The sequence below is a fragment of the Rhinopithecus roxellana genome, chromosome 17, assembly GCF_007565055.1.
Source record: "Rhinopithecus roxellana isolate Shanxi Qingling chromosome 17, ASM756505v1, whole genome shotgun sequence".
In the NCBI taxonomy this organism is placed as follows: domain Eukaryota; kingdom Metazoa; phylum Chordata; class Mammalia; order Primates; family Cercopithecidae; genus Rhinopithecus; species Rhinopithecus roxellana.
In genome coordinates, this window is record NC_044565.1 from 63,301,269 (window position 1) to 63,318,732 (window position 17,464).

Here is a 17,464-nt window from a genome sequence, read left to right on the forward strand (position 1 = left end):
TGGTGCAGTGCTTAGCCGTCAAAGGAACTTGCTGTTTATTGAATGTCTATTAATAATTAAACCTTCATAACAACTCAGTGAAGATAGGTATTTGCATTTTGCAGGTGAGGAAACCAAAGCTCATGATGTTGGTTGAATGAATAAAATGCTAACATACAAAGCTGGTGTGATAACAACCAGTTATTAACCAAGCCTTTACATGTGAATAATGCTTGCTTTATAGTTAACAAAACACCTTTGTCAATATGGGTACCCTTGCCTTTAGAACAGAGGTCTATTATAGAAATGGTCATTTAGATGATAGTACGTTGTTAGAAACTTAGATTTGCCTCTTTAAATTTTTTAAAAAATTATTATGGGTACATAATGGTTGTCACATTGGTAGAAATTTGAGAGCAAGCTGCTTGGGTAGTGGTGTTGGTTGTTATATGTCTAAGATTGTATTTATGTAGCCTTTTCCTTTAGTTATTAAGCATCTGTATATATTTTGGATCTTAGTTCATAATATATCTTTACCATAAATAAAATACTTAATGCTCATTCTTACTATCATAAGTTCCCATGACATGGAAATAGTATGGTTATTACCCCATTCATCATCATGGCAGCTTGGGAGAATATAGCCGTGATTTGCTTTTTATTGCTTAGGCATGGACCAAATGGAAAAACATGGACTAATTGTTTTGTGTGTAATTGGAACCTAAAATCAATTTGAAGGGTACATACACTAAATCATTTCAATGGACAAAGAGCATCAAGTCTGCTTTTAATTGTATCTGAATGTTTTTTGAAAGCAGTGTAAGAGAGTAGAGTCATTTCTAGGGGTGGGCAGGTAAGAAAGGAGCCACAGCTGTAATTTTCTTTTGAATGCTTTTATGAGTGCATTATTGGTTTTTGTAATGCATGGTATGCCTTTAGATAATGTAAAAAGAAATTTTAAAAGACTTTCTTGTAAGGGAAAAACTGAAATTGGACTTTAAAACTTAGAGTGTGATTTGTCTAAGTGGCAGGCTAGCTTGCCTCTGGTGTAGCTGTTTTAATAACAAGGAAAAATTCCTTCTATTAGCAATCATGACCAGTCCATCATTTGGATTGATATATGTTAGCTGAATTTCGTGACCTAAAGTTAAGACTTTTTTTTTTTTTTTGAGACGGAGTCTTGCTCTGCCACCCAGGCTGGAGTGCAGTGGCCAGATCTCAGCTCACTGCAAGCTCCGCCTCCCGGGTTTACGCCATTCTCCTGCCTCAGCCTCCCGAATAGCTGGGACTACAGGCGCCTGCCTCGTCGCCCGGCTAGTTTTTTGTATTTTTAAGTAGAGACAGGGTTTCACCGTATTAGCCAGGATGGTCTCGATCTCCTGACCTCGTGATCCGCCCGTCTCAGCCTCCCAAAGTGCTGGGATTACAGGCTTGAGCCACCGCGCCCGGCCCCCCCAAGTTAAGACTTTTAAAACTTCCCTCTAATTTGGAAATTCCATATCTTGTCCCAATTAAGTTACAAGAACTTGCACTCAGTGGACAAACACTGACCCCCCCACTCTGTACACAGTACTGCACCAAGATGCTGAGGATATAATTACGATCAGTCCTTTGCACAAGGCATCCAAAGCTCAGTTTTTCAAATGCTTTTAAGAGTACAACAGATGACTGTTTATATGTGCACACATGTGTGCCAGAGCTGCTTGACTTTCATCTAGGTTAAATTTTTGAATTTCTAAGAAAAAATTTGTATGAATAGAGAATTCATTGACTGAAAGTTTGAAAACAACTGATGTGACCTTGATCTTATTATTGCTCTTCTGTTTAACAACTTTAGTGGCTTTCACAGGCCAGTGTCCAAACTCATTAGTATACTGCATCATAATTTTCTGCATCTTTTAAAGCTCCAGTAAAATGGTTCATTTCCCAGTTTACCTGCAGAGCCTAGCCTGTCCTCTCCAGGTGCTAGCCAGTATGTGTTTGCACTTTTGGGGGAGTTCTCTTAGTGGGTGTCTTCTTTGACCCACCTCAGCTATAAATACTCTAGACCAAGATCTTTTATATGCCCCGTAGTGGGCACCTGAAATAGTCCTTGATGCCATATTTAGTTATCTTATTGGTGTCACAGGAGAAAATATGCATATGTCTTTTATGCAGGCTGACTTCTAAGAAATTATTATAGGCATCTGTGTCATCAAAGAAAGCCAGGAACCAAGACATTCTGAAGGAAATACCTTCTGGCTGGTCTAGTCCCACAGTAGAGGTGAGCACAGGGACTTTGGGTGACTAAAATGCAAGGCAGTTCCTTTCTCTTATTTTCTGCATCCTAAACCTCTGCTTCTTCATTAACTCCTCCACCCTCAGCAAAGGAATACAGCCAGGATTTCTTGGAGACAAAAAAGGTAGATCATGTAGCCAAGATGACATGGCCTCATAGCATATATATGACACCATGTGACATGTATCAGTGGGTCTATGAGGAACACTAGCAGTACCTGTTACCAGCCCCTCCCTCCTCAATCTTGAAACATTTGCAAGTCGTCGCTGATAGAAAACCCTATTGGCTGAGTGCAGTGATTTAAACCCGTAATCCCAACACTTTGGGAGGCTGAGGAGAGAAGATAGCTCGAGGCCAGGAGTTCGAGACCAGCCTGGGCAACATAGTGAGATTCCCCTATCTCTATTTTTTAAAAAATAATAAATAAATGCTTAAAAAAAAAAAAAAAAAAGAATAACCCCAACTATGGCCCGGAGTTTTTCTCACCCTATACCAACTGAAAGGAAAATGTTTGAGGCTGGACACAATGGCTCACGCCTGTAGTTCCAGCACTTTGGGAGGCTGAGGCAGGAGGATCACAAAGTCAGAAGGTTGAGACCATCCTGGCTAACATGGTGAAACCCCGTCTCTACTAAAAACACAAAAAATTAGCCAGGTGTGGTGGCGGGCACCTGTAGTCCCAGCTACTCAGGAGGCTGAGGCAGGAGAATGGCGTGAACCCGGGAAGCAGAGCTTGCAGTGAGCCGAGATCACCCACTGCACTCCAGCCTGGGCAATAGAGTGAGACTGTGTCTCAAAAAAAAAAAAAAAAAAAAAAAAAAAAAAAAAAAAAAAAAAAATGTTTGAGCACATTGCCCCAGGCTCCTCTGACCTATACATAACCTATACCAATAAGTGGGTTGACTGTAAAGCTAACTGGTGTTTCTGGTCAGTTACAATAAATGTTGATGAAATAAGCACTATATGTGGAAAGAAGTTCAGAATCATACATTCTTCCCAAAAGTAATTCCTCAATGTAAGTCAGAACAAATCTAGGTGAAACTCAGCAGTGTATGTGAAAACAAGCTCAGAATCACACATTGTTTTCACAAGGAACTTCCCAGTGTGAGTTAGCATATGACTTCAAGCCCTTAATACACCTTTATTTGTTTGGATGCACAAAGTGTTCTGTTTCCATCTGGGTGAGTGGAGCTCATCCCTCTGGCTGTAGTCTAAACAAAGATTGCAAGAGCACATAAGGTGCTCAGATCCCACATCTGATTGCTAAGCTACAAGATTTGGAGCCTATATTTCTTTAGTTATGCAGAGGAGGATTCTGGGTTGCTTAGAGGATCGATGGTAATAATTTAAAAGTATATACAGCCAGGCACAGTGGCTCACACCTGTAATCCCATCAGTTTGAGAGGCCAAGGCAGGTAGATCACTTGAGGTCAGGAGTTCAAGACCAGCCTGGTCAGTATGACAAAACCCTGTCTCTACTAAAAATACAAAATTTAGCCAGGCGTTGTGGTGAGCATGAGAATCATTTGAACCCAGGAGGCGGAGGTTGCAGTGAGCCAAGATTGTGCCACTGCATTCCAACCTGAGTGACAGAGCGAGACTCCATCTCAAATAAATAAAAAAATAAAAAAGTATGTAGAACAAGGCCCAGCATGTAAAATGTTCACATTGTAGCTATTATATTTATCACTCGCCTAGCCACTTGGAACCCGGCTTCCTTTCCACTCTTTCCCAGGGGCAACTGGCTTGTGTGGTCCACAGAGCACTTCCTACCTAAAATAAGGATGGACAGGAGTTTGTCAAGCACAGAGCCTTTATTTTACATATTTCCAAAAAGGACATTGTTTAAGTGAGCAGCCAACAGAATTTATAAGAGAGAAAGTGACAGCAAAGGTAACTGGCTCAAGTCCCTCTGTGTACGCCATGTACATTTCATGTCTGAGCACCTTGTGTATGTGGCTTAAGTGAAGGTAAGGCAGTGTAGATTGTGCGAACAAGAGATCTGTGTTCTGTCATCAGGAAAGGCTACTACATGCATCACACAAAATGCACAACCTGAAATGCTTCAATCTGCAACCGAAGTTTCCTCAAGCAAGGATTCGCGTGAACACTGACGAACACATACGGAGCAACTTGGGCAGAGAGAATGGATGATGCCGTGGGGCAGTGAGGTTAGCACACTGATCAAGAGCCCCAAATGGGAGGAGCCGTCCCAGTGGCAGAGCAGGCTAGGAGGGTGAGCAGCAGCCATCTCCAGCCACCTTGAGTTCCTTCCTGCCTTCACTCTAAGTTGAGCAGCTCCACGTCAAAGATGAGGGTGGCATTGGGAGGGATGACACCGGGGTGGCCCGTGGCTCCATATGCCACATCAGGGGTGCAGGTCAGCTTCGCCCTCTGCCCCAAGCTCATCTAGCAGGGATGGGGGCAGATGGGGAGAGGAGAAAGAGGACGCAGCTTGATTTAAAAGAAAAAAGTTAGATGGCTATGGCATTTTCCCAAACCATCCTCAATGTTAACTCTGAAGATCTCAGATGAATTTTAGATGGGATACATTGAAATTTTGCTAAGAGCTGTAACAAATGCAGATTCTGCTTCAGCAGAAATGTGACTGTGGGGCAGTACCCTCACAGAGTGTTCTCATTCATGCATCTGACAAACATTACTGGTTATTCAATTTGTATATGACTGAAACACTTTCATTTGTTCATAGTTCACCCTCTTTCAAAGAATAGGCCTCTTTAGGAAAGAGGGTGTATGAATAGCACATGTAAATACTCAAGTAGGTGATAGGAGCAGTTCATTAAAGTGGTTTAGAGACTAGAGTCACCAGCAAGGTGGCAAGGGGGACCTACTGTGGCCAACCATGGTGGTTCACACCTGTAATCCCAGCACTTTGGGAGGCCAAGGTGGGCGGATCACTTGAGTCTAGAAGTTCAAGACCAGCCTGGCTAATACGGCAAAACCCTGTCTCTACTAAAAAATACAAAAAGGCCGGTGTGGTGGCTCATGCCTGTAATCCCAGCACTTTGGGAGGCCGAGGCAGGTGGATCACCTGAGGTCAAGGAGCTGGAGATAAGCCTGGCAAACATGGTGAAATCCCATCTGTACTAAAAATACAAAAATTAGCCGGGCAGATGGTGACGGTGCACACCTGTAATCCCAGCTACTTGGGAGGCTGGGGCAGGAGAATTGCTTGAACCTGGGAGGCGGAGGTTGCAGTGAACCGAGATTGTGCCACTGCACTCCAGCCTAGGCTACAGAGTGAGACTACGTCTCAAAAAAAAAAAAAAAAAAAAAAGTAGCTGGGCATGGTGGCAGGTGCCTGTAATCCCACTGTAATCCCAATTACTTGGGTGGCTGAGGCAGGAGAATCGCTTGAATCCAGGAGGTGGAGGTTGCAGTGAGCTGAGATTGCGCCACTGCACTCCAGCCTTGGTGACAGAGTGAGACTCTGTCAAAAAAAAAACACCAAAAACAAGACCTATTGTAAGGGAGCATTATAAGGACTTCACAGACAGACCAAGGAAGAAGAGCTTGAACCAGGGCTCATCACAGCAGTTGTTGAGAACCCGCTCAGCATTAGTAGGACAATTGGTGAAATTTAAATCTATTTTTGAATTTTGAATAATAAAAAATTTGAAGAAGTAAGTAATATTGTATCATTGTGAATGTCCTGGTTTTGATAATTGTACTATGGTTATACAAGAAGGGGAAGCTGAATAGAGTATAGAAGAACTCTGTACTATTTCTGTAATATTTTTGTAAGTCTGAAATTCTTTCCAAAAAAGCAAAAAAGCAAAAAATATTTTTGGCCTACTCCACCCCAACTCTTCCGCCACCTCAGTCCCAGACAACTGGTAGACCTCAGCTAGTTTTTTTTTGTTTGTTTGTTTTGTTTTTTGAGACAGCATCTCACTCCATCGCCTGGGCTGGAGTACAGTGGCACAATCTCTGCTCACTGCAACCTTCACCTCCTGGGTTCAAGTGATTCTCCTGTCGCAGCCTCCCAAGTAGCTGCGATTACAGGCATGCACCACCACGCCTGTATTTTCAGCAGGGACGGGGTTATACCATGTTGGTGAGTCTGGTCTTGAACTCCTGGCCTCAAGTGATCTGCCACACTTGGCCTCCCAAAGTGCTGGGATTACAGGCATGAGTAAGGGGCCCTCTCAGCTAGTTCTAAGCAAGCCTAGGGGATGTGCTTGGGATGAGAGCTCCCAGGGACACAAAAGAGTCATGCTGGCAAGGAGAGGGGTGGGGACACAAAGCCAGGTGGGGACACAAAGCCAGCAGGGGACACCAGATGGCGTTGCCATGCCCTGGCGGTAGAGTCAAAGCAGTAGTGGTCTGTGAGTGGGTGAAGGTGGAGGTGGACGGCAGAGTGCTGAGCCCAGATCCCCGAGTCCCCAGATCTCCTTTAATGTGAATTCTCACCTACCTGGGCTGCGCCCTCTTCAAAACCTTTGATGACTTCCTGTTTGCCAATTCTGAACTTGAAAGGTTTGTTTCTGTCTCTGGATGAATCAAATTTCTTCCCATTTTGGAGCATTCCTGTCAAAGCAAGAATTGGGTGCAACAGAGCTGTGGTCATGAGTTAACTCCCAATTCACATTCCACATGTCTAAAATGGAATGCCTTTTCTGCACACACCTGTTCCTCTTCCAATCCTCCCCATTCATCCTGTTGCCCAGGCAGGAAATCTGGACACTTCCCTCTGCCTCACCCCCACATACTACCTATCACTAAGTCCTCCATATCTTTGTAATCCACCTCCTATTTTCTTCATTTCTATTTATTTATTTATTTATTTATTTATTTATTTATTTGAGACGGAATCTTGCTATGTCACCCAGGCTGGAGTGCAGTGGCATGATCTCAGCTCACTGCAACCTCCGCTTCCCGGGTTCAAGCGATTCTCCTGCTTCAGCCTCCCACATTGCTGGGATTACAGGCACCCGCCACCACACCCGGCTGATTTTTGTATTTGTAGTAGAAATGGGATTTCGCCATGTTGGCCAGGCTGGTCTTGAACTCCTGACCACAGCACCTGCATCAGCCTCCCAAAGTGTTGGGATTACAGGCCTGAGCCACTGCTCCTGGCCTTTTCTTTGCTTCTGTTACCACCACTAAGTAACCAGCTTATTTCACCTGTACACAGGAAGAACCTCCTAACTGGTCTTTTTGATCCTCTTTTACCCGCCTCCATTTCATTGTTCACTTGGCATCCAGACTGATTTTTTTTTCTTTAAACACAAATCTGATTCTATTACTCCTGCTTAAAATACTTCAATAGCTCCCCAGGGCAGAATTCAAATGCCTACCTTGCATACAGGCACTTCACGATCCAGCTCTTGCCTGCTTATAACCCTCTCTGTTCTCCCCTTCCTTCCCTTCCCTCTGTGTCCTACTCAGGTCATGCCTTTCTCAAATTCCTCTTCATTTTTCAACTTTTTTTTTTTTTTGACTCGGAGTCTCCCTCTGTTGCCCAGGCTGGAGTGCAGTGGTATGATCTCGGTTCATTGCAACCTCCGCCTACCAGGTTCAAGGGATTTTCCTGCCTCAGCTTCCTGAGTAGTTGGGACTACAGGTACCTGCCACCACGCCCGCTAATTTTTTTCATATTTTTAGTAGAGATGGGGTTTTGCCATGTTGGCCAGGCTGGTCTCAAACTCCTGACCTCAGGTAATCTGCCCACCTTGGCCTCCCAAAGTGCTGGGATTACAGATGTGAGCTATGCCCAGCCAGACTTTTCAACTTTTTTATTTCACTTCCTCTGCCTAAAGGTCTGTTTTCCCAGCTATTCCAGCTTCAGGATGAGTCCTCACATAAGGTTCCTAAAAGTTTTCTCCAAAAGGCAAAACCCAAAGATTGCATCATCCCCTACTGCAGGAAACAGTGTAAGGTGACCTAGCTGGTCAGAGGTGGCCTCCAGACTCTGTACTAATAGGGCTGTTTTAAACCAGAACCCGCCCCCAGGTGCTGGTCCAGCAGTTCCGGGTCCCCCAGCTTCTGCTTCAGAAGCCTTGTCATCCCCATGTCCACATGTCATCTCAGTTCAGCAACCCAAGGCCCAACAGCTATTTTCAGTTCTTCTGTGACTCTGACTCAAAGATCAGACCTTCCGTAAATGATGCGGTTCCATGACTGCTCCCGGCAGTCCCTGGACCACCACAAAAGGCCGTTTGGGACTAGAAAAAGACCTTGCTTTTACGTCCAGAGACTGGGTTTTGACTTTACTCTGGCACTAACTCATTGTGTGACATTGGGCAAATCACCTCCTCTTCCAGGGCCTCAGATGTGTCATGTTTAACATAGGAAGCGCGGCCAGCTTAGTGTTGGAGCATCTATGTTGCCACTTCCTAATTCCTTCAACTAAAATGTATATTAGAGAAACAGACTTATTTAACTACTGTCTCAGTAGAATACATTAGGCTTTTGCCCTGGGTACTAAATGAGGCAAAGGAGAAAACCCTTCTGGCTACACAGAGGTACATGCAGGTGGATGCTAACAAGATCAAATACAATCTCGTGCATTTGCTAAGGTTGCTAAGATATTCAAATACACAAAGATACTTGTGCATGCTCACATGCACTTATGCACTCACACTCAGGAGAAAAGCCCTGGTGGCCAAACAGATGCTAAGAAAATATTTAGATACACAGATCTACATACATTCACACAGATACATACCTGTACAAATATGCACACGGATATGCACACACACGCACACATTCACATACTATTTATACACCGACTTTCCTTTCTCATTCCTTAGTTTCTTCAGGTTTTATGTGACTTAATCTACTTTGGATAAATAACTTCAGTTATCTATTGCTACAAGTTCAGCCAAAACCATACAGTCTAGAAACAGACCCACTTACACGGTGATTTGATTGGATAAAGATGCCACTGCAATGCAGCAAATAAAGGATTTTTTTTTTTTTTGCATTAAAGTTGTTGAGTCAACAGTATATTCATATGGGAAAAAAAATGAACCTTAACCCCTACCAAATCCACACACAAAAAAGTCAATTCCAGATGAATCATAAACCTAAACATGAAAGATAGAGTAATAAAGCTTCTACAAGACAAGACATAGAAGGATATCTTCATGGCCCAGAGACAACGATTTCTTTTTTTTTTTTTTTTTTCTGAGACGGAGTCTCATCTCTGTCACCCAGGCTAGAGTGCAGCGGCTCGATCTCAGCTCACTGCAACCTCCACCTCCCGGGTTGTTCAAGAGATTCTCCTGTCTCAGCCTCCCAAGTAGCTGGAATTACAGGCATGCACCACCATGCTTGGCTAATTTTTGTATTTTTAGTAGAGACAGGGTTTCACCATGTTGGCCAGGCTGGTCTCAAACTCCTGACCTCAGGTGATCCACCCACCTTGGCTTCCCAAAGTGCTGGGATTACAGGCATGAGCCACCGCACCTGGCCTGACAAAGATTTCTTAAACTGAACACAGAAAGCACTAACCATAAAGGAAAAGATTGATAAGCCAGACTTCATCAAAATTAGGAATTTCTGTTCAGGCCAGGTGCAGTGGCTCACACCTGTAATACTAGCACTTTGGGAGGCCAAGGTAGGAGGATCACTTGAGCCCAGGAGTTCCAGACCATCCTGGGCAACATAGGGAGACCGCCCTCTCTACAGAAAAATTAAAAATTAGCCAGATGGCCGGGCCCCGTGGCTCACACCTGTAATCCCAACACCTTGGGAGTGAGATCCTATCTCAAAAACAAAAAAGAAAGAAAAAAAATTTTAAAAAGAAAGAAAATAAGAAAAAATAAACAATAAAAAAAGGACTTCTATTCAAAAGCTACTATTAAGAGAGTAAAAAGGCAAGCCACAGTGTGGGAGAAGATGTTTGGGATAGATATAACCAACAAAAGACTCATATCCAAAACATATACAAAACTCCTATAAAACAACAAGAAAAAGACAACTGGCCAGGCACCGTGACTTACACCTATAATCCCAGCATTCTGGGAGGCCGAGGCAGGTGGACCACCTGAGGTCAGGAGTTTGAGACCAGCCTGGCCAACATGGCGAAACCCTGTCTCTACCAAAAACCCAAAAATTAGCTGGGCATGGTGGCTCGTGCCTGTAATCCCAGCTACTCAGGAGGCTGAGGCAGGAGAATCACTTGAACCTGGGAGGTGTAGGTTGCAGCGAGTGAAGATCGCACCATTGCACTCCAGCCTGAGTAACAAGAGTGAAACTCCGTTTCAAAAAAATAAAAATAAAAAGACAACCTAATTTTTTTTAATGGGCAAAATTAGAGCAGTCTAAAGAGGATATCCAAATGGCCAGTAGGCACATGAAAAAGTGCTCAATGTCATTCATCATCAGGGAAACACAAATCAAAACCACAATGACCAGCCTGGCCAACATGGCAAAACCCCGTCTCTACAAAAAATACAAAAATTAGCTGGGTGTGGTGGTGTGCATCTGTAATCCCAGCTACTTGGGAGGCTGAAGCACAAGAATCGCTTGAACCCGGGAGGCAGGGTTGCAGTGAGCCGAGATCTTAGCACTGCACTCCAGCCTTGGTGAAAGAGCAAGACCTTGTCTAAAAAAAAACCACAATGAAATGGTACTGAATACTCACCAAAGCAGGCCAAAACCAAAACAAAGCCTGGCGTGGTGGCTCATTCCTGTAATCCCAGCACTTAGGGAGGCTGAGGCAGGCAGATCACCTGAGGTCAAGGGTTTGAGACCAGCCTGGCCAATATGGTGAAACCCCGTCCCTACTAGAAATACAAAAATTAGCCGGGTATGGTGACGGGTGCCTGTAATCCCAGCTACTCGGGAGGCTGAGGCAGGAGAATCACTTGAACCCAGGAGGCAGAGGTTGCAGTGAGCCAAGATTGTGCCATTTCTCTCCAGCCTGGGCAACACAGACTCTGTCTCAAAAAAAGAAAAAATAAATAAACAAAGCAAAACCTGACAATACCAAGTGTTGGGGAGGACACAGGGTAACTGGCAGTCTCCTACACAGCTGCCTAGAGTGGAAATTGGCACAATGACTTTGAAAAGCTGTCAGACAATACTGCTAATGCTGAGTCTAGGTACCCCACTTCCAGGTATATACCCAACAGCAACATGCACATATGTTTGTACACGTGTACACTAAGAGATGCCTGCAAGACTGATCAAAGTGACACTGTAATAAATAAAAACTATGAACAACCAAAATGTTCATCAGCGGTAGAGAGGATACATAAATTGCAACATACTCATACATTAAAATACTGTAGAGGAATAAACCACTCTGGATATATCTCGCAGACATAATATTGAGTGAAATAAGCCAAACACAAAAGAGTACATATGCTATGGTTCCATTAAGATGAAGTTCAAAAATAGGCAAAACCAATCCATGGAGACAAAAGTCAGAGTAATAGTTGCCAGCCAGGCACAGTGGCTCACACCTGCAATCCCAGCACTAGGAGGCCATGGTGGAAGGATCACTTGCATACAGGAGTTCAAGACCAGCCTGGACAACATGGTGAGACCCTCATCTCTATAAGAAATTAAAAATTAGCCAGGCATGGTGGCTCGTGTCTGTGGTCCCAGCTAGTCAGGAGACTGAAGCAGGAGGATCACTTGAGCCCGAGAGGTCGAGGCTGCAGTGAGCTGTGATCACCACTGCACTCAGTCACAGAGTGAGACCCTGTCTCAAAACAACAACAACAACCACAACAAACCAGAAAAACAATGATAGCTACCTTTAGGGAAGTGAAATGACCGGAAGAAGGCATCAGGGGGACTTTTGGGGATGCTGGTAATGTTCTATGCTTCTCTGAGTGGTAGTTACCTAAGTGTGATCACTTTGAAAAAATTCATTGACCTGGACATCTAACATTATGTTCTCTACTATATTTATATTTAAGTTAAAAGTTTCCCAAAAGTCCCACAGTCTCCTGCTGTGTTTGATAAGACAGTCTTTCCCAAGACCAGAGCTGCTGCCCTATGTATGTATTGTGAAAGGACTTTGCAAAGGGATGTTGTGGTTTCAGTAACTTGATAAATACTGGTCTGTCTACAACATGTAAAATTGTTAAATCAATTACACAGGTCAGAGGCCCCAGAGGACCCACGGTAATTAGGCCACATCACCAGGAGATAAAACATGGTCCAGCCCACTGACATCAGTGACCAGCAACACAACTGCTGAAAACATCCACACTGTCTGCGTAGAATTAACCTTGTGCTTCACACTGGCTCACAGAACTGCTAAAAATGGCCCCATCTGAATATGTCCTAGGAATTAACCTGGCCTTGCTGTCTGCTAAGTGGCTGTCATCGAGTTTGCCACTTTAGGAAGCAGGTCACAAGGCAGGGTGCTCACCCCCCTTGGAACAAACACCTGCTCATGATCTTCCTGCCAGCAGTCCTGAGGAACTCGCTCTACCTCAGCTGCAGATAAAGAGCATCCAACAGGGATCAGTCCCGCTCTGGACTCCCCCAGCACCCAGAGACAAGCACTGCCATCACCCGACACCTCAAATGGCATCAGAGCCTCTGGGTGACTTGCCTGTCCTCTTCCCTCCTCTTCTTCTCTAATGATACTGCAGGATAGAGAGAGAGTCTGCTGGGAGCTCTAGGAGGGATTTCTAAATATCAGACAGACCCAGCAGGGACAGGGGCTCCACCATGCCTGCAACAGAAGGAAGGGGACTGAAGGTGTTTGACTCACCTAGAAGCTGGCACCATGGATGGCCCTTGCTGGTAGAAGAGGGAAAGAGTTGGCCTTCCAAGCCTCCTTTATCAATCCCACTAGACTGGCTGGGAGGAGTAGGGGATGGCTGGTCACAGGGAGACCCTGCTCCCTTGGGCTTTAGGTCTGATTCAGAGGCAGGCACCTCTGGAGAGAAGCTCAGAGGACAGCCCTGCCTTGGGAGGGGCAGGACTGGGGTGGGGGCTAAGGGGGTGAGACTTACCTGTGTAGTGCACCACACACGTCTGGCCCTTCTTGGGGAATGTCCTTCCTGCAGGGAGACATGAGGGCAGATGAAGGAGTAAGGTATTAGAAAAACACCTGTGACATTAAGTATGATCCTGACCAAGAGCTCCAGCCTGCATTCCCCTCCACGCCATGCAGATGCCTGTGGCACTAGTTCTGGCTCCCGGCCCTGTACGAGCCAGAATGAATCACATCACCTCTCTGGCCTGGATTTACTTTACCCCCTGAGTTTTCTCAACTCTGCTTTCCCCTGGGCTTTCCCACCACCCACCTCCATTTTCTTTGATTGCCCCTTTTACTTCACATCATCCACTCCACAGACATTTACAGCTGGCCTCCTATGTGCCAGGCCTGGACCAGACTTCAGACATGCAGAACAATGTATAAACTCATGAGGAAGGTAGGGAAACAGATACACAAATACCAGATAACAATGCAGATTATAATCCATCCATCAAGGATGAATAAACAGAATCATTTACAAATATTTGCTGAGAGGCCAGGCATGGTGGCTCACGTCTGTAATCCCAGAACTCTGGGAGGCTGAGTCGTGAGGATCACTTGAGCCCAGGCGTTCTGGATCACCCTGGGTAACATAGGGAGACCCCATCTCTAAAAAAAAAAAAAAAAATCTTTTCAATTAGCCAGGTGTGATGCTGCACACCTATAGCCCCAGCTACTCAAGAGGCTGAAGTGGAAGGATTGTTTGACCCCAGGAGGTCAAGGCTGCAGTGAGCTGTGTTCATGCTACTGCACTCTAGCCTGGGTGACAGAGTAAGAGCCTATCTCAACAAAAAAACAAACAAAACAAAACAAAACTACAAATATTTACTGAGTACCTATGGGGTGCCACGCCTGTGCCTGATCACAGGGATACAGCAGTGAACACTACAAACAAGATCTCTATTCCTGTTCTTTTAGAGTTTACTTTTTTTTTTTTTTTTTAAAGTAGGGGTCTCATTGTGTCATCCAGGCTGGAGTACAATAGCATGATCTTGGCTCAGTGCAGCCTTGACCTCATGGGCTCAAGCAATCTTTCTGCCTCTGCTTTCTGAGTAGCTGGGACTGCAAGTGCATGCTGCCATGCCCAGCTAATTAAAAAAAAAAAAAAATTTGTAGAGACAGGGTCTTGACATGTTGTCCAGGCTGGCCTTGAACTCCTGGGCTCAAGAGCTCCTCCCATCTCAACCTCCCAAAGTGCTGAGATTATAGGTATGAGCCACCACACCTGCCATGGACTTTATATTCTAATGGACAGAGACAATACTTAAATATGCAAAACAATTATGGATTATGAGGAATACTCTAAAGAAAACACACACAATGATGTATTAAAGGGAGATGCAGTGGGACAGACCATTTCAGACAGAGTGGTCCAGGATGGCCTCTTGAAGAAGGTGCCCCTGGAGCTAGGACTTGAAGGATGAGCAAAATACTGGGAATTAGCACTTGGGGAAGGAGTAACAAGTGCACAGAATCAATACATTTGCAGCGAGCGAGGAGGCTAGGTGGAAAGAAGGGAGGGAGGAGAGAGGAGGGAAGGAGATGGATCATACAGGGCTTGCAGAGCCGGATTTCATACTAAGTGCAATAGGAAACCACTGGAGAGTTTTAAGCCAGAGAATGACATAATCCGAATTAAGATTTTATAACATCACTCTGACTGCTATGTGTAGGATGGACAGTTAGGCGTCTGTTGCAATAATCCAGACAAGAAATCAATGATAGCTTGATTTAAGGTGGTGGCAGCAGAGAAGAGAGTGAAATAGACTGGAGACATATTTTGGAAGCAGAGCTGACAGGGCATGCAATCAAATTGGAAATGGGGTCCAGGATGAGGACAAAGGAGACAACAAGAACGATGCTTGGGTTTTCTGTTTGGGCAAATGGATGAATAGTGGAACTATTTCCTGAGATAGGGAAGACGGGAGGAACAGATTTGTGCGGGTGGCAATCTTGAGATGCCTATTAGACATCTGAGTTTATATTGCAAGTAGGCAGATGAAGAGTCTGCACTGGAGGTATAAATTTGGCTGGAATTTAAAGCTATGGGGCTGGATAACAAAGCCTAGGGAAGGCTAACCACAGAGCCAACATTTAGAGGACTCTATGGGAGCCTGGAGGAGGGAGCAGCTAACTGACTGCAGAAGTCAAGGAAAATATCATAGAGGAGAGAATGGCGAAGCCCGGTCTTGAAAGACAAGTAAGAATTTGCCAGAGGAAGTAAAAAAACACCATCTGGGAAGAGGGAACGACATGTAACATGTTCAAAGGCCTTCAGTCCAGCAATAGCGGGAACCCTGTCTGTTTCAACGCTGTCACCTTAGGGCCTAGCACACACGTTCAATAAATATTTGCTGAACAAGTGGTGTGTTCGACAACTTGCAGGCAGCTTGGGAAAGCTGGAGAAAAAGTTGGTGGTGGGCTCAGGACAGGTGGTGAGAGATGAAGCTCTAGTGTGGAAGATGAGAATAGACCACAGCACCAAAGGCCCCTCTGCCTGGGGGAGAGGGAAGAATCATTAAAACATCTTCTACCTGAGGGAGGGGCATGGTCAAATATGCATTTGTTTTCTTTTTCTTTTCTTTTTCCTTCCTTTTTTTTTTTTTTGAGACGAGTCTCGCTCTGTCACCCAGGCTGGAGTGCAGTGGCACAATTGGCTCACTGCAACCTCTGCCTCCTGGGTTCAAGCCATTCTCCTGCCTCAGCCTCCCCAGTAGCTGGGATTACAGACATGCACCACCAAGCCTAGCTAATTTTTGTATTTTTAGTAGAGACGGGTTTCACCATGTTGGTCAGGCTGGTCTTGAACTCCTGACCTCGTGATCCGCCCGCCTCGGCCTCCCAAAGTGCTGGGATTATAGGCATGAGCCACCGCATTTTAAGAAGAATCCTCAGGCTATGATGTAGAAAGGGAGTGAATATGAGATTGGGGATGAGATTGAAGGCAGGGAGGAGAGGCTGAAGATGGGGAGATTAACTCAGGGGCTGCTGGGGGATGAAAAGGCCTCAGGGAGATGCTTTCTGGGACCCAGCATCAAGGTTTCCTGCGTGGGCAAAGAATTCTGTACCCCAGGGGATATCCGAAGTAGTGGTTGGGATTGGACAAGGAATATGGCCTGGAGCCAAGAAGTTCTCCAATTTCCAGGGGAGGGGAGCTGTTCATATTAATAATATCTGATATGAAGTTTGCCCAGCAAACCCTGCAGACAATGGGAGCTTTGGTATGAATTAAATTTCAAGAAATAAAGAAATGGCTATTCCTTGCACACCCAGACCCAGTAATACAAGGGCTTGGGAAAGTGAGACAAGGAAGGGGGATAAGGACGATCACTTAGGGGAGAAGGTGGGAAGCGCGAGTTCTGTTTTGGACTTGCTGACTAGGGAGCACCTTGGGACCTCCAGGGAGAGGTCTGGCCGCAGGTCGCAGGGCCGGGCTTAGAAGCTTCAATGTGGAGGCCATGGGAGTGGACAGGGTGGCCAGGGAGTCTGAACGCGGCGGGAGGATAAAGCGAGATCCGGAAGCCGGCAAGGGAGCTCTTCCCCCTTTCCCAGCCTGGGTCTGTCCCCACAGCCGCTCACAGCCCGGCCCACAGGGAAGCGACCGACGGGGGGCCCGGCGGGCGACGCGCTAGGAGGAGGTCCCGGAGCAGCGGAGACCCGAGAGCAGGTCCTGCTTTCCAGAGCTCGCCGAGCAGGGCAGGGAAAGCTAAGCCGAAACCCAGCCTGGGGTATCAGCAGCAGCGGATAACCGAGCGGTAGCAGCCGCGACAGGAGCAGCCCGGGGTGGTGGGCCGCAGACCCCCGGCTCCGGGCCGCAGACCCCCGCCTCCAGGCTGCCACCTACATTCCCCTAGGTGAGTCGCGGAAGAGGATGGTGGAGGATGGTCTCCTAGACCCCCAAGAATCCCGTCCGGGGTCTCCGCCTGCCCTCCCCATCCAGCCCCCCGACCCTTCAGCACCCTCCGCGCCACCTCCGAATCAGACCCCCGCCCTCCGGGCTCCGCCCGGGGACCCTCCCCTCCCCCGGCTCCGGAGGGAGCCCGGTACCGTCTCCTGGGGAGATGGTCTCGATCTCCACGCCCATAGCGGTCCCACAGGCCCCGCCTCCGGGGGGTCCCTGCTGCTGCCCGACCCCGGCTCTGCTCCGGTCCCGGCCCCGCAGTCGCTCGGGCTCGCCTCCCCGCCGCCACTGCAGAGCCAGAGGAGGTGCGGTTGGAGTCGGGACCTGAGCG

General features: G+C 46.2%; 1 protein-coding gene across 4 annotated transcripts; it reads right to left on the reverse strand.

Moving 5' to 3' along the window:
* Positions 1-4,052: 4,052 nt before the first annotated feature.
* On the reverse strand, positions 4,053-17,459 carry FKBP1B (FKBP prolyl isomerase 1B). Of its 4 annotated transcripts, none has more exons than XM_010358488.2 (4): positions 17,280-17,459; positions 13,207-13,254; positions 6,696-6,808; positions 4,053-4,711 (listed from the first exon to the last, which is right to left on the reverse strand). In XM_010358488.2, exons 1-4 carry the CDS (start codon positions 17,314-17,316, stop codon positions 4,667-4,669), a joined length of 243 nt encoding a protein of 80 aa, XP_010356790.1. In that variant the 5' UTR covers positions 17,317-17,459; the 3' UTR covers positions 4,053-4,666. The 4 variants fall into 4 exon arrangements, with proteins under 4 accessions (XP_010356790.1, XP_010356789.1, XP_030776571.1 ...); XM_010358487.2 differs by having other exon boundaries at positions 4,053-4,666; positions 17,280-17,457; XM_030920711.1 differs by having other exon boundaries at positions 4,053-4,666; positions 17,365-17,448.
* Positions 17,460-17,464: the final 5 nt, after the last annotated feature.

Coding starts and splice junctions, on each gene's coding strand:
- FKBP1B (XM_010358487.2), bottom strand. CDS start 17,316: ATGGGCGTGGAGATCGAGACCATCTCCCCAGGAGACG. Junction 13,255..17,279: donor GACCATCTCCCCAGGAGACG/GTACCGGGCTCC, acceptor GTCTCCCTGCAG/GAAGGACATTCCCCAAGAAG. Junction 4,667..6,695: donor TTGAAGAGGGCGCAGCCCAG/GTAGGTGAGAAT, acceptor CATCCCTGCTAG/ATGAGCTTGGGGCAGAGGGC.